Source organism: Syngnathus acus, chromosome 19 (genome assembly GCF_901709675.1).
Source record: "Syngnathus acus chromosome 19, fSynAcu1.2, whole genome shotgun sequence".
NCBI classification, from domain to species: domain Eukaryota; kingdom Metazoa; phylum Chordata; class Actinopteri; order Syngnathiformes; family Syngnathidae; genus Syngnathus; species Syngnathus acus.
In genome coordinates this window covers 6,944,481-6,965,463 of record NC_051103.1, presented here as the reverse complement: position 1 = coordinate 6,965,463, position 20,983 = coordinate 6,944,481, and the positions used below count along the sequence as shown (strand labels likewise).

Sequence of the window (20,983 nt, the reverse complement as noted above, 5' to 3'; positions counted from 1 at the left end):
TGGTGGAGGTTTTAGCGAGGAAACAAGTGTTTCTTGGGCCTCTCATCCCCCGTCGTGCTTGAAGGATTTAAGCGCGTGCACATCTGCCTGATGTCAATTGAGTGCAAAGCGCTGTGTTTCGAGAATGGCGGACAAGTCTGTGTTGTCAATGGCCTTGCAGAGGCTTTCATTGAAGGAATTCAGCACATCCTCTATAATTTACAGGTACTTGTGTTACTGGCGGCTATAATACGTGGCTTTTCAACATTTCAAAATAAATACAGCGGTGTCCTACCATAGTGACATAATTCAATGGAATGTAACGAATGAAACCTTTTTCACCTCTTTGTCCTGATTGGCCACCTGAGGGCAGTATAAATAAAGGCATCCTAATGGACGCGGAGCCAGTAGATGGTCAGTAAGTTGTAATATTTGTAATTTTCTCTAAATGTGTTCCTCCCCCTTCTATCCATTGCTTAAAAGGTTAACCACTGACTAGACATGAAATTTGTTTGCCCGTCAATGGCATTTTGCATTGTTGATTAGCAATGCGCTAAGTGGTCTTTGCTAAGGAATGAAATATTCAAAGTTTTGATTTCAGATACAAATGGAAAAAAGTCAATTTCTTTATAAAATGTATTTATATTTTCCCGCCTCGCCACTGTCCCTGACTGGAATCGGGTCCTTTGTGTCCTTTCAGGCCGCCAAGCAGATTGGCAGCGGGCAGCATGTTTAATGGATTAGTGGCGGCACGGCGAGATGATTGAAGTTGGGACGGGCCCGTGGGACAATGGAAGGCCATTTGATCGAGGGAAAAAAAAGTGATAGGAAGAGCCGATGCTGGAACGGAATCCGAGAGGAGGAACATTACACCGGTAATACTTTCACTACACTTGTTCCACCGTTGATCTTACGAGGCATAACTGCCAAGTCATCCCCTAATTGACCACCACATTGGCCTTCTTATTCATATTTAATCACCGCAGTGGAAGCTCACATGTACCTGCGTTTCAAGCTGATGAAATTAACACTCAAATAAGGAGGGAGCGAAACACGGCCACCGGCGGGCACGTTCCCACCTGTTGTCGGCCGCCAGTTGTTTGTTGACTTGTCGGACGTGTTACTTGGGCGTGTCGTCATGAAAAACATCTCCCGGCTTATGCACGTAATCCGCTCTTAGCGGCTTTTCTGTCCGCGGAGCCTTAATTCTCTCACGAGGATCGAGGATGCTGCAAGGGGGCGGGGGGGGGTCCATGATGGACTGGGGTATGACCAAAGCTAGAATTTCTAACTTTGACTCTCAGGAAAAAAGAAAAAAACAAAGCAGGTAGAGCAGCTTGAGATGGAGACCAAACGGGAATATCTTTAATTATATAGCGCTTTTACAACAGTTCTGAGAATTGTCTGTGCTCCACTACATTTGCATAAATTCCTGCAGAAACTTGTCTTGGCGGTAATACCATACACGCAAATATGACGAGGATTCTCTTGGCCCGAGTCAATATTGAGCCGGAACATACTGTCACAGTGCGTGCAGGGAAAATGAACAAAATTGGCGCGAGAGAAGAACACAATAGAAAGCATCCATCTCCTGGTGCACACAAAAGCCATGTGCTGATAGTGGCTTCCATGGCTGCTGTCAGCTCCTCTCTCACTCTCTCGCTCTCTCTCGTTCTCAGAGGAGGCAAGCGTCTGATTGGCCGCCGCGTCCCAGGGAGCGGGATGCTGGAGCGCGAGGAGGAGAGTGCAAGATGCGACGACCGATTGCTGCGGAACTTCCTCGCAATATGTTAGTATCGGGCTCTTCTTTGTTTTGTTTGCCTTTTTTCTTATAAAATGGTGGCCCACCGCAGTTGCCGCCCGCATGGAGTCCTTCCTCGCCTCACCTTTGGAATGATGTGACCCCCCCAACCTGGAGCGGGCTCACCATGCCGGTGATGAAGGGGCTCCTGGCCCCCCAGAACACATTCCTGGACAACATCGCCACTCGCTTCGACGGCACCCGTAAGTGTCCTGCGTGACTTCAATGTTCATTCTTTTTTTGCCGGCGACGTGTAGTGACAGGCAAAACGATGAAATGCTCCTTCACGAGATGGAAGAAGATCCACCTGTTGCCATTCATTCAGAACAATAAGTTTGTCTTCAACTTAACAGGTTCCGTAAGTACATCTGTGATTGAATTAGGATCTTCAATTTCAAGAGATGTGAAAAAAAATATATACTATACTCAAATGATCAGTCCATCGTTCTTTACATTTTTAATCAGCAATAAAAGCAAACAACAACAACAAAAAGACAATTTAGTTTGTTGTGTAACACTTAAAAAACCCTATATCATATTTTATTTTTCATATTTCAGTTTCTGGAATCAAATATCTTAAGGAACACGCGTGAGTAAGCCAAACTTATCAAACTTGGATACCAAAAGAACTTTGCGCCCCAAAAAGAGAGGCAAAAAAAAAAAGCAACGTCAATTACACTTGTAAACTAAATGTGCGTCCTTTTTGACTATCAAACGATGCATTTTATTTCCTCTCCCTTCAAACGTTTAGCAGCCGCGATGGCAACCACGTTCGCGGCAGCTTTGCTATGTTGTTTTTTTGCTTCTGCCTCCTCGGGGGAGCGCGTGCCTCGTCGTAGGCCACGGCCGTGGGGGACGCGTGTGCGTATCATGTGTGTTGTTCCAACTCTCCTCTCGCCTCCGTAGCCACCAATCCTCGGAGGCCCACACTAAATTCACGGTAAAATATGATGCAATTTTGCCAAATTATTTTACAGTGTATTTGTTGTCAGAATTACAAGGGGGGAGGCGTGCATCTCACGCGACTTGCCCACCGGCGTTATAATCAACGAGGGAATTGTGGCGTAGCATGTCGTAGTTGCCGAAGCCATAATTACATACAGCAGGTCGGCACCAGCAGATTATTCTTTCTTTTTTTAATGTTTTTTTATTTTGACATTATTCAAAACGGCGTTTTAAATTTTTTCTGAGTGGCGTAGTTTTCTTTGAATAATAATTGCTCACAATTGTATTCAGATGTTATTCAGCTGGCTGGCTGAAGCACAGCGCAAAGGCCTACCGCACTCGTCCCCGAGCCAAAATGTCCGCCGCTGAAAATAGCTTGCATCCTGTTGCCCGGGTGACGGGTCACCACCTCTTGGTGGGTCATCCAGTCAGTCGCAGATGGCAGAGAGACCCTTCCAAATTCAAAGTCATTCAAGTGGATGTGAAACGCTACAGTTGGCCCCACTTCTTATTTCGCTCAGTGCCTAAGAGGCCATTTGTCCATTTATTTTAATGACCAAGCAAACGACGACAACAATTCATATGGTGGTGAGTTACAAATAATATGTTGAGCTATGTGAGAAGGGAGAGCACAATGTGTCAGATGGGCAAAAAACCTGCAGGGAAAATGCCGACTCGGCAGCGGCGAATGTCAAAACAGTGGCTCGGATGTGTCACTCTTAGTCGCTTGTGCGCACACGCATATTTTTATATTTTACACAGTCACCAAATGGTTCGCGTCAATTCAACTACGCCGTTACGTTAACTTTTCTGTGCTTTATTGCTCTCATTAGAAAAAATCCATTAACATTTTAATTAGTTTTATTTAGCCGAAGGCATTGATTGGAGATTGACACCTAAAAAAAACCATCCTCCAATTGAGTCTGAAAAGCAATTAGATTTCAGGTCGATGCTAAAGTTAGCACCAGCGTCTTTCTCAATCAAAACAAGAACCCAACTGCGGTTGACTTCCCAACCTCTTTGGTCTTTGCATCTTTTTCGCGTCATGTCGTCAGCGGTAGAGTTCGGGGAAAAAAAAGTTACAAGCTTATTTTGACGAAGAGCACAAAATACATTGCTGCAATAGGTTTTGCATGAAGGCGATGGCGTCGGCTTTTAAGTTGTCGTCGTATGACGCTCCTCACACACACATAACCTTTACATGTGTTTGTGTGTACGTTTGTGCCACTTAAACGTGTACACACACATTCTCACTGTGACAGCGTTGTGGAGCCAGCTGCAGGCCTAGATAAGAAGCCCTTTTGTACCCCCCCTCAGCAAACACCTTTCACTCACAAGACGAGCGAGCAAGTCACATTTATGTGACGTGCACACACGCTTATAAATGTTCACATTTTCAGCAGAACACACCTTGATTCAGGACCTTAGTTGTTTTTAAAACAATTTGTGTGCAGCACAGAGGCCATCAAATGGTTGTGAAAGCAATCTGTGTCCTTTTTCTTGTTCTGTTTGCACGCTTTTGGCCTACCAACATAAAATGGAACACGCTTGCTAATCGGCGCGCGAGCGTGTGACGACGCCAAACGGTCTAATCTTCTGCTGGAGATTGCTCCCAGTGTCCCCGCCCCTTCCTTAACGACACATCTGCACCGACTCGCCGCCGCTGTAATCTGACTGCGGTGGTGGCATGCGACGTTTCGCACCACTTTCTTAAAGGAGACATAATGACCCCCCCCCCCTCCAACAACTCCAAACGGTCTTAATAACGTTTCCAAAATAGGCCGAGGATGAAAAAAATCTGTGAAATTATACAATGTGAAGACGGAACCTCCTGTCATTGACATAAGTCAAAAGAAAAAGTCAAACACCAAAATAAGTTGTTACACACGATGCCCTTGGCGGGCCTATTTATCATTTTAAGCATAAAGCTGTGACATTAAAAAAAAAAAGCAAACATAAAGTGTGCGTTAATGAGCCAAACAAGTGCTGCAGCTTGACATTTGGATGAATTGCACCCTCATCTGCTCTTTTATTGCTTTCTTCCGTCATTCTTTCTTCTAATAGCAATAATAATCGTAATCATGCCGGCGCGGCCTGGTAATCATGTGGCTAATAAGGAGCCGAGGCTGGTGCGTGGAGATATTAGCGTGCGAGATGATGAGAGTGGCAAATGGCAGTCATCACACGCGCCGCTTTCATTTGCCCTCAAGACTTGCTTTGGCTGCTTTCTTTGTTTGTTTGTCTCAGTGGCGACTTCAGATGGACCGGAACCACTTTGCCTCCGCTTCAATTCAATTTTAGTCCTTTTGGAGTGAGAGCACTGAGCAGAAAGGAAGCCTAACCTCTCACGTTTGTCTTTTTCCTCGTCTTGTGGGCGCTGCGGACGCCAGACAGCAACTTCCTGCTGGGCAACGCGCAGGGCCAGCGCGGCTACCCCATCGTGTACTGCTCGGACGGCTTCTGCGAGCTGACGGGCTTCACGCGCACCGAGGTGATGCAGAAGAACTGCAGCTGCCGCTTCCTGTACGGCGCCGACACCAGCGAGCGCGTGGCCCAGCAGATGGAGAAGGCCCTGGAGGGACGCCACGAGTACCAAGCCCAGGTGCACTTCTACAGAAAGGACGGTACGTCGTGCTCATGTGCAACGCTCTCATCATCGCAGTTGTTTTGAGGTGTCTTGGAGGCTGCCGATACCAGGCAACTCCAAAATTTCCAATTTTTTGTGTCAGGCGTGGCCTTCTGGTGCCTGCTGGACATCGTGCCCATCAAGAACGAGAAGGGCGAGATGGTTCTCTTCCTCTTCTCCTTCAAGGACATCACCGACAGCCATGGGAAATGTCAGCACAACAGCACCAAGGAAGGTAGACGAGATGCTCCACTTCTTAGCTCAGCAATGAATTGATGATTTCATTGAAGTCGTGCAGCATCAAATATCATTAGCATTTTGATGTATTTTTTATTTTTTTTGTGCGCTAGTTTTGGAGGAGGACCAGCGTCAGCGGCGAAAGGGCAGCTCGCGCCTGAGCGAGGCCCGCAAGCGAGGGCGCACCGTCTTGTACCAGATGACAAGTCGCTTTTCCCGCCGCGCCAAAGGCGACATCAACCTGGGCGGGGTCAGTACGCCTCAATACAGAAACGGTTCAAATCTCAAGTGTTTGGTCTACGTTTGACCGGCGAGTATTTGGCCTAATGGCGGCATTGCGTCCACGTTTGCCAGAACATGATGGATCGTCCGTCGGTGCCAGAGTACAAGGTGGCTGCGGTGCAGCGCTCTCGCTTTCTGCTGCTGCACTATAGCGTGTCCAAGGCGCTGTGGGACTGGCTGATCCTACTGGCCACCTTCTACGTGGCCGTCACCGTGCCCTACAACGTCAGCTTCATGCCCTACCACGACAACGTCACGGCCGCTCGCTCCACTATCGTGAGCGACATCGCCGTCGAGATGCTCTTCATCACAGGTCACCGTTGCCGTTATTCTCATCCAGATTCAACATTTTTTACAGGTTTCATAAATGAAAATAATTTTAGTCAAATAAAATAACATCATGAATTGATCACATTTGGAATATTCTTTATAAATATGATGTCTTCACTTTTGAATCGATTGAGTCATTTGTCATTCAACAAAATAGCTTCGACTCCAGATTGGCGTTCATAAATCATGTGTGAGCATTTTTTGGTGTTGCAGACATAATCCTGAACTTCCGCACGACCTTTGTGAGCCAGTCGGGTCAGGTGGTGTACCAGTCGCGTTCTATCTGCATCCACTACGCCACCTCTTGGTTCTTTGTGGACCTGGTGGCCGCTCTGCCCTTTGACCTCCTCTACGCTTTCAACATCACAGTGGTGAGGAAGCCGAAGCGAAGACCCGTAATGCTCTCTCGCGCGAGTGGGCAAGGCGAGCCAAAGCTCTTCTTCCTTTGTCTCGGGGTATGGCAGACGTCGCTGGTGCACCTGCTGAAGACGGTGCGGCTGCTGCGGCTGCTGCGGCTACTGCAGAAGCTGGACCGCTACTCGCAGTACAGCGCCATGGTGCTGACGCTGCTCATGTCCGTGTTCGCCCTGCTGGCCCACTGGATGGCCTGCGTCTGGTACATGATCGGACAAAAAGAGCTGGAGACCAGCCACACCTGGGAAATAGGTCAGATCAGTCGTTGCGACTGGAAAGTCTCGCTTTAGAAATTAATAAGACGAAAACGCACGTGAAACGAAAGGCGGTGTGGCGCAGGATGGCTGCACGAGCTGGGCAAACGTCTCGAGACGCCGTACGCCAACAGCACGTCGGGCGGTCCGTCGGTGCGCAGCGCCTACATCGCCGCCCTCTACTTCACCCTCAGCAGCTTGACCAGCGTAGGCTTCGGCAACGTCTGCGCCAACACCGACGCCGAGAAGATCTTCTCCATCTGCACCATGCTGGTGGGCGGTACGTACGCCGGCGCCACCCCTGGCCGGAAGCGTCCGGAGAGTGACAGCAAATTCTCCCTGTAGCGCTGATGCACGCCCTGGTGTTCGGCAACGTGACGGCCATCATCCAACGCATGTACTCGCGCCGCTCGCTCTACCACACCCGCATGAAGGACCTAAAGGACTTCATCCGCGTGCACGGCCTGCCCCAGCAGCTCAAGCAGAGGATGCTGGAGTACTTCCAGACCACCTGGTCGGTCAACAACGGCATCGACGCGAACGAGGTACCCGCTCGTGACCTTTTTGCTTTGGAAATGATTTTGCCAGTAAAATGTAGGGGGAACTATTATGATTCAAACTATTCCGCACCTCCTGCTTGTGTGCAGCTGCTGCACGACTTCCCCGACGAACTGCGCGCCGACATCGCCACGCACCTGAACAAGGACATCCTGCAGCTGGCCGTCTTCAAGGGCGCCAGCCGAGGCTGCCTGCGCTCGCTCTCGCTGCACATCAAGACGTCCTTCTGCGTGCCCGGCGAGTACCTCATCCGCCAGGGCGACGCGCTGCACGCCAACTACTTTGTCTGCTCCGGATCACTGGAGGTCCTCAAGGACGGCGTGGTGCTGGCCATACTCGGTTCGTACACGCCGCCGCTGCCGCTAACACGCAAGCTAAGGACACGACTAAGTATAGCCTCATTAGAATCAAAAAAAAAATAATAATAATTCAAATCAACCCCTGCTTTAAACTGCATGAAATGAACTTACTGCGGCATATCACTACTGGCCACATTGGAGGAAGCCTTTTATCTTGGCCCCGTGTTGTATTTTTGTTATTGTCGCTGTAGGAAAAGGCGACCTGATTGGCTGCGACCTGCCCGACAGCGACCAAGTGGTCAAAACCAACGCAGACGTGAAGGCGCTGACCTATTGCGACCTTCAGTACATCAGCGTGCGCGGGCTGAGGGAGGTGCTTCACCTTTATCCCGAGTACGCCGGCGTCTTCGCCTCCGACATTCATAATAACATCACCTACAACCTGCGAGAGGGAAGCCAGGATCAGGTATCAACACACATACTGGATTGCGGCAGACGACTAAGTCCAGCTTTTTTTATAAATGACAATAATTTGTATATGTTTATGTAACATAGCACAGCATCTTCATATGTCGATGCTTCTTTCATATCCAACTTGTCTCACGCCACCTGTTCAGAGTTTGAGGGCAAACAAAATGACGTCCAGCAGTGACGCAGTGGGACACTTTTCAAGGGCAGGAGACGCACCGGGAAGCCGTCCAGTTCCTCAAGCCATGAGTTTGAAAAGATGATAAAACGTTGCCGAGGAAACAGGCCGTAGCAAAATCAACCGCAGTCCAATCTGGCAGATGGACCGCTATTTTTAGGATTTTTTTGTCAGAGTCAGGGAAAACCCTTCAATCCTGGCTTTAAGCTCGTGTTTCGTAATAAAATGCTGGAAGGGAGATGAGGATGGTGGCAGTCCCGATGGCGTGGTGTTTAATGAGCACGACTCTCTGCAGGAGACGGGAATTGTTGAGGAAAAGTTGCAATTTGAAGTTTCAACACCAAATGCTCGCCATCCACCGAGCCTTCAACTTGGATTTGTTTCAACTTTGTTGTTGTTGACCAAAATCCAAATGCACAGAAATTGTGAGCTTCACCTGCCTATTTCTTCTGTCTGCAGGGACTTGGCAGGTTTTCAAGGTCGCCCAGGATCCTGCATGTGAGTTCATTGCCAAGCCTTTTCTCTCCCTGTTGTGTGTGTGTGTGTGTGCGTTTGTGTGTGTGTGTCTGTTTTTCTGGGACACAGACTTCCCCTTCAGGTGGGAACTCATTTGGAGTGGGGGAAGAAGGTCGTGGTGGTGGGGTCCCTGTAGCTTACAGCCAGCTAACTGCTTCAAGAGTTCCTTTTAAGATCAACTCTATGCTTGCCACCAATTTTTACATTGAATCGCACACGTGGTAATGTTTAATAATTAATTTCCAAGATCACTAACCTGGAGCATAGCTGTGCCAGAATTACAACAGAGGCTGTTCGTTTTTTTTGGGGGGGTAAATGATTAAGAGTTTTACATTTTTACTGACGCAGGTTAATTATTTTCATTCCTTGATATAAATCCTCTTATTTTCAAGGCAACCTGTTTATTTTTGTTTTATTTGAGTTAAAAAATGCCCAAGATTTAAATTCTCATTTTGGAGTACAAATGTGTGAAAAGCCCGCCATTTGAATGCGCCTGTCCTCTTTTGTGTCCATCAGGAAACGCGACTGACTCCCTTGGTGGAAACAAGCAAGCGGGAGGATTTGTCCCCGTCGGCGCGGTCGCGCCGTAACCTGCTGCTGCCCAACCTGAGCAGCCCCGTGCGCCGCACCTCGCTGGGAAACCTGTTGGGCGACGAGCTGCGCCAGTTCAACGCGCTGCGCCGCTGCCGCTCGCCCAACCTCGCCCGCGGCTTCCTGAGCCATGCCGCCGCCTCGCCTCAGACGCCGCCGGCCAAACCGGAGCGCGCCGCCTCGGGCCGTGAGTCCGGCGAGGATCTTAAGCCTTCCGAGCTCCTCATCCCCACCGTCACCTGCTTTGGACCCTCCGAACTCAGCCCAAGGTATACTCAGGCCCTTACCACCTCCAAAGATCTGTTGGCCAGACGTCCTTTCTCTGTTTACTTGACTCAAGGGTCGTGGATGGCATTGAGGACAACAGCCACGTGTTCCATTTCAACATGGAGCACGGCGGGCCACAGGCCAGAAGAGGAAGCGGCGGAACACAAGGTATTGAATGACGACCACCCGCTCGCCTGCGTCCGATCAGGGGCGACGACCAAGACCAGATTGGGCCAACACTGACATTCATGCACCATCTTCAATTTCACCATTTCAAAAAGGCAATTTTGCAAGAGTGCAGATGTAAAATGAAAGATAAAGTGAAGTTAGAATTTTTCAAGAATGAAGTTGAAATATGGGAAAAAAAACCTGCTGATTTTTCCATAGAGTCCACACGGGTAAACGTGCGTCTCTTGCTTGAAACTGAGGAAGTTCAGCAGAGCATCAGTCTACTCCACCAAAAGGTAAGAAGCCACTTTGCGGGGGGATGGAAAGACAGTAAAAAACCTTTGAAATAAATGGAAATGTCAATAATGCATTCTTGCCCACCCATTAAAATGAAGGTTGCAATGCATTTTTATTGAGACAAATAGAAACTAAAATTGCAAAAATCTGCTGGGGAATCATAAAATAACCGTCAAACTAAAAAAGGGCAAATAAATGCAATCAAATGTTTTGTGTACCAAAACCGTGCTCGTAATACAGCAAATGGGGCCACTCGTACAGTGTGGCAAGACGCCACCGTATTATTAGTGGATCCTCGTTTGTCACAGGCAAAACCGTGTTGTGTCCCCCAAAATGGATGATAAATAGGGCGCAGGCAGCTCCAGATGGGCTCAGGTAGGAGCGGTGCGAAGCGACCATTCATTAATCAGCAGGGCCCTCTGGAGAGCTGACTCAACATTGTGAAGACCCCCTCCGCCCCACCCAGCCAAAAAACCTGATGACGAACCAGCCCTGTGTATTTTTCCATTTGGCAGCGGCGTCCCTGCGGATTTGAAACGGCTATAAAGCGGATTTGTCCACTTTTCTCCGCACAGATGGGCTCGTTAAACCAGGAAGTCTCGGAGCTTGGCAACGGCCTGCGCCGTATCACGCACCTCCTCCAGGCCCACGTCAACGCCCATCACAACTTGTATCTCCACCACCAGGTGGCGTCCCCCCAGCCAGGCCTCCCCAGCCACCCGGCCGCCGCCACCTTGGCGGCGCCGTCATCGTGGACGCCGGGAGGCTTCCCCGGTGGAGGCCTGGCGGGCCCCACTGCCATCAGTCGGTCCCAACCCGCTTTGTACCCGCGGCCCGACGCGGACCCCCCCGCCGACCGCCCGTCGGCCGGTTCTTACCCTCTTCTCGGGCTGTTGCAACCCTCGCACGAGGACGTTGACTGTTTCGCCCAAGACTCGCATCCTCCTTTAATCCCCGCTTGTGCGTCCCCATTAGCACCCCAACTGGGCCCACTCGGTCGCAGTCTAGACCCCCCTAGTCTCAGTCTAGACCACTCCAGTCTGGAATGTCTGCTGAGCGGTCGCAGGGAAAGCGAAAGCACGTCCAGGTCCAGCGTTGGCGTTCAGACGCAGAGTAGCGAGCAGTCGTGGTGTCTGGATCTCACGGACTAAAAAAACAAAACAGTGTTTCAGAAAACAAACACAAAAACAGAGAGGTTGTTTTTTTCCCCCTGCTGCTCGTTGGAGCCCGCTGCTTACTGCTCTGCAACCGCTAAAGTATATGTTCACAGCACTTAGCTTGCTGGATGAAGAATAAACATGGCATTGTCTTTTTTGCTTTTGGGTTTTTGACAACTTCCATCGGGTCACGTAACTTTTACATTTGCAGTCCGCCGAGGTAAGAACAACTCACTGGAGGTTGAAGGCAAACGTTTCAGCAAACAGTCTCAATTGACAAAAGAAGTCTGCCATTTTGCCTTGAAGCCACCATTGGAGATTCATTGGTGGACATGACCAGAAGTCCAGGGGTTCAAGTGAAATAGTTCTATTGAAGAAGAGTATCAGATGACCTTTGGAAAACTCTGGATCCTCACAACATTGCTTCATGCTGTACATTTTTGGGTGACGCTATCAACAATGTGTTGCAATGGATTATTAGTTTTTGTTTACCTCTAGCATATGTTTGTGTACTATTGTGTAAGAAAGTACTTTCCTTGATAAAAACCCAAAACAAACAAACAAACGGCGAAAGGGTTCATAATTAACTTTTACGCCAGATTGGCTAAGAAGGTCGATCGCGTATAAAAGGAGGCCAAGCAGAGACGAGCGGCACCCCAGCCGACTTCTCACCTGAACAACATGAAAACTATCCTCGTTGCTCTTCTCATCTTTGCGCTCGCCAACCAAGGTGAGTACGGCGTGCATCGTTCACAGTCACACCAAAGCGTGCTTCGTTGTGCCCATTCAAAACATCTTCCTTTGTCCAGGCGAGGCACTGGAGTGTTACTGCGGAGGACGCCGTGTTTGTGCGGGAGGGAAAGAGACATGCGGCGCTGGAAGTGATGCATGTGCCGCTGTCTTCTTTGAAGTCGGCTCCTGTAAGTCGTTTGCTCCAGTCTCCACGCATGTCGTATTTCTGTTCTGAATTGATTTTCATTTGATTTATTTTTTTGTCCACAGCTCCCAGCTACTTTAAAGGCTGCAGCTCGTTGTTTAACTGCCAGCTGATGAACAGGCCCGGCATCTCCACAGCTGCCTGCTGCACCACCGACTTGTGCAACAGATGAAGTTCATCATTGGTAACGGCATTTGCTACTTACCTCACTGAATGAAGAATAAAAACATGCTTTGGCTGTGAGCTTGTCTTTAGTCTTTTTGCCAGCGTTTGCCAGTTGAGAATGGGGCGGAAATCAGCATTCAAGCCATTTCAGCTTGTTTTTATGTTTCACTTACAAATGTATTTCATTTTTTGTGTGTTTTTATGAGTGAACTCTCCAAAATGTTTGCCTTTGACCTCCACAGAGTTGACCCCATCCTATTACCAAGGCAGACTTTTCTGTTTTACAAAGGTCCTTTCTTTAACATTTAGCGCCCTCCGGTGGACAAGCCGACCCACTGCACCTACCATTCATTCGAATGGAGGGCACCAAACCATGGCTTGCCCCCCTTGCCCTCTATTGTCTTTCTCTCTCACGCTCTCTTTTTCAACTCAAAATTTAATTTATGTAAAGTTAGGGAGGGATTTTGTGCCCCAAATTGAACAAATGTGTAGAAAAAAAAGACTACAAATAAGGTTTTCATTTTTTGGAAGAAAAGTCTTTATACTGTACATCTTCAGATAATTTTTTCACTTGCGCACACACACGCACACACACATGCACACTTGTGCTATTCACCATCTTTGATTAATTTCTGCAGCGTTCATAACTTAAAATAATTTAAATTGAAAAAATAAAATGGGCACTTGAAAAGGAGGAGGATGATGACGTGAATGTTTACTGAGCTCAAACGTGATGTGTGTGCGTGACTGTGAAGTTGGGTGATTTTTTTAGGCTGATTCTGATGTTTGATAGAATTAGAATTCTGATAATTGATTGATTGACCGACCAGTTAAATTTAAACCATGCAATATAATCACTTATTTTTCTGTCCCTTAATGTTTACAGTGAACCCCCACATAGTTGTGGTTTGGGATTCACATTTTGCTGCTTTTGTGCCCAGGGTAAAGCTGTTATCTAACATCAAAGTAGTGCTTTGGTGCCAAGCAACAATGTTGCGTGGGGGTAGGAGCATTTCATGTAGGCTGCGGCCTTGTCTGGTCGGAAAAAGTGCATTGCTGCCATCTTGTGGCATCATATAGAAACCTTTTGGGGCCGTCGTCAAATGTGGATTTTCGCAACAGAGCGGCGGTTTGCCGTGTAGGTCAGGGGTCAGGGTTGGGAGTCCCAGACGAAGGCGTCGTCGTGCAAGACTTGCGCCAGCTTGCGGTTGAAGGGGGCGTAGAAGTGGCGAAGGACGTGTTGTGTAGCGGGCAGCATGGGGCCCAGGTTCTTGTCAGCCGGCCTCCTGCTGTTGGAGGCGGGGCTTCTGTTCAGCTCAGACTCCATTGACTGGCTCAGCGGCCCTGTTGAAGCAAAAATGGTTCATTGTTAACATGACTCTTTGTTTTCATAAAGTATAAGCCTGCTTTTGTGCATGTTTCAATGAAATGCCGTTACAACGTGACGTGCAGCTTGAGCGGCTCATTAACATGCGGTTCATTGATCTTGCAGGCTCACCAAGGCCGAGGAAGCGGAAGACGGTGTGCATGGTGAACTTCCTGTTGGAGGCGTGGTCCTCCAACCTGAGCACCAGGATCTGCTCACGACTGAAGGCGCTCAGCCAGTCCAGCAGGTAGACCACGTAGAGGCCCACCTGTAATCGCACCTGCACACGGCAAATAAAAAAAACTTGCAAAATCGGATTTTTTTTTACAGATTTATTCAACCGTTTTTAATGTTTCATGACAACTATTTTAATTTTCTCCATTCATAGTTTTTGCTTTGTACGCTCCCTATTGGCCAGGTCTGACTACTGCACCCCTTGCAGGTGTCAAAGGTTAAAAGCAAGATGGCCGCCGCAAGTTGAGGTGTGCGGATTGAGTTAAGAGAATGGAAGCAGTCGGTAAGGTTTTTTAAAACATTGTTTGACATCCTCTCTTATCTTCAAGCTTGAAAGTAAAGATGAGAGAGAGTTTATGTATTTTCAATCGTTCCCCCCATCCAGCATCCATAAGCCGTTTGTAGACCTCCACGCCTGAACTAACCAACAAATGGTGAGTTCAATGCTTATCCATCTATCTGTTTGCGAGATAAATTAGAAATTGAGTAGGATGTCCTTTTTTTGAATCGTTGATTTTCCCATTAATATTGAGTCGCCCACTAAGCTCTAGCTTCTAGCTGACCAAGTGTCATCGTTTGGCCCGGGAACTTTTCTCGCTGTCTGTGAGGACAGCTGTAATGCATTGTCCGCGCTCCGGCAGGCGTGAGGCCATATTAGCGAATGCGCAATTAGGCCATTGGCGGAGCGTAGTGAGTCCGTAATAAGACAGTCTGCTCTGGGGGCACTGGGACGGGGGGGGGGGGGGGGGGGTCTGAGTTGAGACTCTGGAATGTGGCTAGCGCAGCACTCACGGGCATGGCGTTGTTGACGCTAGTGTTGTAGACACAGGAGCGAAGCGTGTAGTCGGCCAGACAGCCGTCCAACAACTGCAGGGACTCGGACACCTTCTCGTGGAAGTCCTCCGCCGACTTGTTGGCGATGCCGAAGTACAAGTAGTCCGAGTAGAGCCTGAAGAGAAGACGACAAATACGTGAGGGCCGCAGCTAGATAATATCTTCAAAATGGATGATTTTATAAAAAGGTTGCCGGCGTACCTTTCCACCGGGTCCCTGAGCATGACGATGAAGCGGGCGTCGGGCTGCAGGGCGTGCACAAAGTCTTGGATGAGGAAGGGCGGCTCCCCCCCGGTGGTGGCGTTGTCGTAGAAGTACACCCAAGCGTTGTTGTCCCACATGGTGGACGCGCTGGCTTCGCCTGCCAAGCGCAATTTTGAAAACATATGTCCAAATTTTCAAACATTTGTTGAGAATAACAAGGCAGATAAAGTTCTAGTATGCACGTAAAGAATAGTACGAATAAAGTTCAGCCCCCCCGAAAAATGATTTATCCCACCGGCGGGCGGGCGGGGTCCAATTATCCAAAGTCAGAGGCCGGCTCATGTGGTTGCACATGAAAGGTTGAAGGCGGCCATGCGGCAAAGTGGCTTTCCAGAAGGGCGTCACTCTGGCCCAAGACTCTCTCTCTGGCACGGTGTGTGAATACTGATCAGCAGATTTAGCGCCTTACCCGGGATTATTTATTTAAAGCGAGAAACAAAACAGACAAGCCAACTAAGCTGCGCTCAATAGTTGCGACGTGATCTTTTTGAGCTTGGATTAGACGGGACGGGCAAGTATTTGACCTTACCGATGATGACATTGGGCCGACTCGGCGTTTCGCTGTCGTTGGCCGCCGGGCTGCCTTGGATGAGGTGAGCGGCCTGGTCGAACAAGTCCAGGTAGTCCTCCACCGGGTAGCGGTCGTGGAAGCCCTCGCTCAGACGGATGATCCCTTCAGGGAGAAAAAAAAAAAATGCATCCATGATATTTAATTGTAATAAAATTAGACCGGAGTCAAGTCATGTGATTTGAATCTCTCACTTCTGGGCCTAAAGCAGCCGGGGGCGTAGTTTGTAAGCGTATATTTATTTGTGTGGCATGCAAGGGAGTGATTGTATCTTACACTACTAATTATCTCTGGTTTTAAATGTCGGCTTCTTTAACGAGTTCCTCACTAAAGCGGTGTTACAAGCATCTGGCGAACTCACCAAACCTCTTGCGGGTCCACCAGTGCGGCTCTTTGAAGGTGGAGAACTTGACGTCGGGGTGCAGCCGCAGGCGATCGTAAAGATCCGTGGTGCCGCACTTGGGCTGTCCGATGATGTAGAAATACGGTAGGCAGCGGATGCGATAAAGTTTCCCGTCGCGGCTCGACAAGTGTTTTTGGAAAGTGCTCCTCAAGCGCTGGAAGACGGTGCGGAAGCTGCGTGCGTAGCGCGCGTATAAGTTGGAGCGGTACGGGTCCGAGGTGACGTTGCCGGCGTACTCCTCGTACCAGCAAGGGTTGCGCAAACCTGCGAGGAATTGCCGGGGGATGACTGAAAACATCTGAAATGAAAAACAAAATAATTCAGCACAGCTTGAAAAAAAAAGTGCAATATCAGCACGAGTCAAACCGATCAAGCCAATCGCTATCCGTATAATCAATATTTAGATTGAGTATTTTCCAGATCTGAATGCAAAACGATTGAAGAGGATCGCTGAGGCGACTCTCCTCATTTCAGATCGTCTCACCATCAAAAACCCGAGAAAGCTCCTTCAAACGCAATTAACAACCAGACACGTCAGGCGCGGGATATCGATCGTCCCTCCCGTGAGGCGGCCGCGCTCCTTTTCATTAGCGCGTCGGACGAGAAATGAGTTATGTCGCAAACAGCCCGGGCTGAAGTCGTTATCGTTCGAATTAATGGCCAATCGGAGACGCGGCCGAGGCGGGGCGCTGGCAGCCCCGACGGAAGACCTGGAATGACTTTAAGATTTTATTTTTCGACACTGTAGTCAGTCTCTGAATTGAATCGATCAGCATGACAAACAGCAAGATTACACTCTGGCCGTCAATCGCAGATGGACTTGACGTTGTTGCTCACGTACGTGTCGCTCACTGCGAAGCAGAGCCTCGAGCTCCGGCGGCCGTCTGCCAGCGTGGAACTCCACTTTGGACTCGATGGACTTGACCACCAGCTGAAGGTGCGCGTAGTCCTTGACCAAAGACAGGTTGAAAGCCGAGAAGGCTCCCGGGGGGTTGACCAAGTGGTGATAAGGCGACGGCGTGAGCAAAAGGTCCTTCCTGTCCCCCGTTAGGACGTACGAGGCCATGATGACGAAAGTGACGGCCACGCCGAGAAGCACTCCGCACAGGCGGACTTTGCGGAAGTAGCCGGGCGAGCCCCGCCTCCTCGGGAGCTCCGGCCTCACCTGCAGGACGGCGAACAGGTTCATGGGAGCCTGGTCCACCTGTAGGAGCAGCGGTCTCTTGCCGTAGTCGTCCCCCCCTGAGTCCAGCAGGGTGTACTTGTAGTCCATGTGGGTCATAGTCCGTGACTGCTGGAGTCCAGAGTTTGGAGGAGGTTGGGTAACTGTCCATGCAGAGGCCACCTCATCCGCTGACGCCACCCTGAGCGGAAGAGATTGCAGCTTTGATTCATGTTTTTCTATACACGTAACTGCAGTTCGCGTGAGACAAAAACCGGGAAGTTGCAGCGTTTCTGCCGGCGTCGCAAATTTGACAGTCATGACTCACTTGCGTATGACACTTGTAAACGTCACATGATGCTCGGCAACATCCGTAAGTTGCTTTCACTCACGTAAGCGTTTAAACATATTTTGGTTCAGTGTTTGGCTCTTTTTGGCCATTTCCAGCACAAAGTCACTGTTGAAGTGTTTGAAGGGATTGCTTTTCAACACCCCCCCCCCTCCGCTGCTGCATGGAATGGCAATATGGAAGGAGCGATAAGGACATGCGGGGATGGACTCCAAGGGGCGGCGGGCTTTGGTCCGACATCCAATCCAACAAAGCCAGTGTGGCTTGGCCGAGAGATCAGAAAATCATATTTCTCACGCGGATCAAGAGTCAGGAAATTTTTTTTTTTTCCTAGATAATAGAGGTCAGCGATTGCAACACGGTTTTGAGTCACTTGTGCAGACGTGATGGTGTGAGGTTGTACATCAGGCGATAAACAAGTGCTGTGGAGGTGACTCATCACCCCCCCTCCCTCCCGGCCACCCCCACAGACAGGTGCACCCCCATTCCCCTTATCTGTGGAGCCGATAAGAGGACGCCTCATCCTCGCTCAGGCGGTGTCATTTACCTCGCCATCTTGGCACATCAACACAGGTGGGGGAATAACGAGTAAGAACCCCCCCCACGAAGCTTCTTATCGATAAAAAAGCCGAGAACAGCTGTGACTAGTCAGATAGGAACTTGTTTTTTATTTTAAAGACCAAAAAAAAAACATCATTCCGAGCCTGAAAATAGTCGTAGAAAATGGAGGCCCACCTGGCACTCGAACGGTACCGTGCAATTGAAAAGGCCATCAAATTTGTGCAGCCGAGTTCTGGATCCGTTAACAACACTCAATTTGTGAGTGACGAGTGTAACCGGTGCGTCTTAAGTGTGTCAACAAAAGAAATCAATTTCCATTAAGGCGTTAAATGAAGTGAAAGCAAAGCTGACAGTCGAGCGTGAAATTAATCCGACGCTACGAGAGAAAAACAGTCGGTGCGTTTCCTCCTCAGCCCCGCCAACATCCGACCACGTGCACGAGATGCTACACGCTGTTATGTGCACGCTAACCGTGCATATGGCGAGTCGTTTGATTGAAATATTAAAATTGGAATAAAATTGGAAGCACACGACAAATACAGTGGATGTCAAAAGTCTACACACCCCTTGTCCTAGTTTTGCAATTACAAAAAAATCTGGAGATTGTTGACACATACAGTAATACTCGCCAGAAATTCCTGCGGCAATGTTGGCTTCTTGGCATTGAAACAGGGGTGTGTAGACTTTTTCTATCCACTGTTCTATGCGTGTGCTCAAGTGGCTTTTCCGTTCCGCATCAGGCTCCCACTTATCTTTTATTCATCCTTTCATCTCGCTCGAGGCCGACGCTAGAGGGCCAACGGGGATCTTTAGCAGCGTAAACAATCGCGGAAGCTAAAAGGGAAGAAAAATAAAATGTTTTTTTTGCAATTTCCCCAGCTGTTCCGCTCCGTGAAGAAATACAACAGACACGCACGCACACTTTGTGTTTACAGCCTTGTCATAATTAGGAGTCTGCCGCTGCACAATTTCTTAAAGGGCAAGCGAACACGCTGATCACTTGCTGGAAAATCAAGAGTCAATTCATGAGGGTGAAAAAAAAAACATCTAAAAGAGGCACACAATGCATGTGCGTGTGTGTGGGGGGTGCTCTCGGGGAATGCCCCCCCCTTTCCAAAACAGACGGCGACTTATCGCTCGACTTGTGAATGTATTATTTGACAGGGCTCCAGCTGCAGAGCGCGCACACACACACACACACACACTCGTTAAAGTTTGGTGTGACGTGAGGCATTGATGGTGCGCGCTGAAAGGAGGTCGTTATGCGAGTGAGGCGCCCGCAAAACTTTTCCACCCCGGCCCAGGTCCATGTCAGGCGTGCGAAACGAACGGAAGCGGCTTCTCGCTGCAAAAAGCGCGCGACTCTCCCACGCGCGTGTGGAGATGACGCTCTCTGCATGAAAACGTACCATGTGTTGCCGGCAGCCGCTCACGCCGCCGCCGCCGGGATGCAGCAACTTGTCGCCTGGCCGCCGCTTTCCATTCCCACGTGGAATTTGCGATGAAATCCAATGCGACGGGATTGTGTGAAAACATACGACGAGTCCGAGCTGAACTGTCTTCTTGTCTTGCTTCCTTGCTGCCTGCTTGCGATGTGAACACTGACAAGCTTTGCTGTTTCTCTCTCTCTGCCTCCCCTCTGTGGGAGGGGGAGGGAGGGAGCGGGCAGTAGGTCTGGGGGCAGGCAGGGGCAACCCCCCCCCCCCACCCTCCATCCATAGGCGAGCCATCCATCCCTTCTTCCCCACACTGCACACACGTCACTCGATTACATACCTTTTCCATTATGCGCACACACATTTTTATGTGAAAAATTAGTCAATGAAAGGAAAACACTTTTACAAGTGACGGAAAAATGAGTCGGCCATATTAAGTGTTTTCACTCGCACACCTTACGGAAACACTTGCACTCTACTTCGACTATTGACACACTCACACACGACTGAAACGATCTTATTCCAACTATAACATTCATATCGACATCTACGTTCATTCCGTTATGTATGTGCACGTCATTACGTTCACAAAAACGCCAATGTTTACCTCCGATTTCCTTTTTTTCCTCCCATCACGCTCGGATTGTTGTGATGTTGAGAATCGATGGAGTGTGTGTGTGTGTGTGTGTGTGTGTGTGTGACAACGGGGGGGAGGAGTCGCCACTACCACCAGCTGCAGCCCAGTGGCTGCTTATTCACTCCCAGTCACGCAAACGCGCTTTTAGAGGCGGCACGAGCGATTATATGATAGCCAGCGTGTCCGCAAAGATGTCGTGCGCAATATAAGCCAGCGTATCTGCATGCATCGCTCAGTGCACTCCATCAGGTGATTTATTCGAGGAGCGGGCCCGGCCGGGTGCGTACGCGTGTGTGTGCCATTTGGACGACACATCCATCAATGCAGCTCGTGCTCGCGGGAATTTTCCGGGATTTCATTAAAAAAAAAAAAACGACCGCATTTGGAGATGAAATGAGATTTAAAGATACGATGCAAATGCCCCCCCCAGAAAACAGTATGAATAAAGAAATAAATACATTTAAATAGAGCATTTGAGAAAAAGCCAATTGGAATGAATGTATCCAGCTCGGAGCGTGCGTTTGTGTTTTAATAAGGACTCGCTGCTGCACGCTTTTTAAATAAGCGTCAGCTTGTGTTGGTCTTCTTTATCTGATTATTATTGCAGGCGCTTATTGCAAGAAGCGGGCAGACTCCTCAGGGGGTCTGGCTTCCTCACGCTCACTCACTGTATAGATTTCTTTCCACAATTTCATCATCG

General features: G+C 49.1%; 3 protein-coding genes across 6 annotated transcripts; 2 read left to right on the top strand and 1 right to left on the bottom strand.

Moving 5' to 3' along the window:
* The first annotated feature begins 92 nt into the window (after positions 1 to 92).
* kcnh4b (potassium voltage-gated channel, subfamily H (eag-related), member 4b) lies at positions 93 to 14,051 on the top strand. 3 transcript variants are annotated; one of them, XM_037278682.1, is made up of 19 exons: positions 93 to 204; positions 680 to 854; positions 1,659 to 1,768; positions 1,833 to 1,983; positions 5,116 to 5,349; positions 5,455 to 5,586; positions 5,702 to 5,838; positions 5,943 to 6,183; positions 6,414 to 6,571; positions 6,665 to 6,866; positions 6,954 to 7,148; positions 7,214 to 7,413; positions 7,516 to 7,765; positions 7,977 to 8,191; positions 8,831 to 8,869; positions 9,404 to 9,747; positions 9,819 to 9,913; positions 10,133 to 10,209; positions 10,786 to 12,026. In XM_037278682.1, the coding sequence occupies exons 4-19, from the start codon at positions 1,908 to 1,910 to the stop codon at positions 11,359 to 11,361; spliced, it is 3,171 nt and encodes a 1,056-aa protein (XP_037134577.1). In that variant the 5' UTR covers positions 93 to 204; positions 680 to 854; positions 1,659 to 1,768; positions 1,833 to 1,907; the 3' UTR covers positions 11,362 to 12,026. The 3 variants fall into 3 exon arrangements, with proteins under 3 accessions (XP_037134577.1, XP_037134578.1, XP_037134576.1); XM_037278683.1 differs by lacking the exon at positions 10,786 to 12,026 and adding an exon at positions 13,962 to 14,051 and having other exon boundaries at positions 6,414 to 6,866; XM_037278681.1 differs by having other exon boundaries at positions 6,414 to 6,866; positions 10,786 to 11,525.
* On the top strand, positions 11,973 to 12,547 carry LOC119138731 (toxin 3FTx-Oxy5-like). Its single transcript, XM_037279058.1, has 3 exons — positions 11,973 to 12,097; positions 12,177 to 12,287; positions 12,370 to 12,547. The coding sequence occupies exons 1-3, from the start codon at positions 12,049 to 12,051 to the stop codon at positions 12,474 to 12,476; spliced, it is 267 nt and encodes an 88-aa protein (XP_037134953.1). The 5' UTR covers positions 11,973 to 12,048; the 3' UTR covers positions 12,477 to 12,547.
* On the bottom strand, positions 12,997 to 19,828 carry LOC119138589 (carbohydrate sulfotransferase 15-like). 2 transcript variants are annotated; one of them, XM_037278832.1, is made up of 8 exons: positions 19,620 to 19,828; positions 16,980 to 17,502; positions 16,097 to 16,436; positions 15,697 to 15,840; positions 15,105 to 15,264; positions 14,862 to 15,018; positions 13,968 to 14,115; positions 12,997 to 13,813 (listed from the first exon to the last, which is right to left on the bottom strand). In XM_037278832.1, exons 2-8 carry the CDS (start codon positions 17,418 to 17,420, stop codon positions 13,620 to 13,622), a joined length of 1,584 nt encoding a protein of 527 aa, XP_037134727.1. In that variant the 5' UTR covers positions 17,421 to 17,502; positions 19,620 to 19,828; the 3' UTR covers positions 12,997 to 13,619. The 2 variants fall into 2 exon arrangements, with proteins under 2 accessions (XP_037134727.1, XP_037134725.1); XM_037278830.1 differs by lacking the exon at positions 19,620 to 19,828 and having other exon boundaries at positions 16,980 to 17,686.
* Positions 19,829 to 20,983: the final 1,155 nt, after the last annotated feature.

What these genes read in the sequence shown, in the direction of transcription:
- kcnh4b (XM_037278681.1), top strand. Translation starts at nt 1,908, where the DNA reads ATGCCGGTGATGAAGGGGCTCCTGGCCCCCCAGAACACATTCCTGGAC. An exon ending in CAGCCACACCTGGGAAATAG is followed by an intron (nt 6,867 to 6,953) that starts GTCAGATCAGTC and finishes GGTGTGGCGCAG; the next exon opens with GATGGCTGCACGAGCTGGGC. An exon ending in ACGGCATCGACGCGAACGAG is followed by an intron (nt 7,414 to 7,515) that starts GTACCCGCTCGT and finishes GCTTGTGTGCAG; the next exon opens with CTGCTGCACGACTTCCCCGA.
- LOC119138731 (XM_037279058.1), top strand. Translation starts at nt 12,049, where the DNA reads ATGAAAACTATCCTCGTTGCTCTTCTCATCTTTGCGCTCGCCAACCAA. An exon ending in CTTTGCGCTCGCCAACCAAG is followed by an intron (nt 12,098 to 12,176) that starts GTGAGTACGGCG and finishes TCCTTTGTCCAG; the next exon opens with GCGAGGCACTGGAGTGTTAC. An exon ending in CTTCTTTGAAGTCGGCTCCT is followed by an intron (nt 12,288 to 12,369) that starts GTAAGTCGTTTG and finishes TTTTGTCCACAG; the next exon opens with CTCCCAGCTACTTTAAAGGC.
- LOC119138589 (XM_037278830.1), bottom strand. Translation starts at nt 17,621, where the DNA reads ATGACTGTCAAATTTGCGACGCCGGCAGAAACGCTGCAACTTCCCGGT. An exon ending in TGCTTCGCAGTGAGCGACAC is followed by an intron (nt 16,437 to 16,979) that starts GTACGTGAGCAA and finishes TTTTCATTTCAG; the next exon opens with ATGTTTTCAGTCATCCCCCG. An exon ending in GTGGACCCGCAAGAGGTTTG is followed by an intron (nt 15,841 to 16,096) that starts GTGAGTTCGCCA and finishes TTCTCCCTGAAG; the next exon opens with GGATCATCCGTCTGAGCGAG.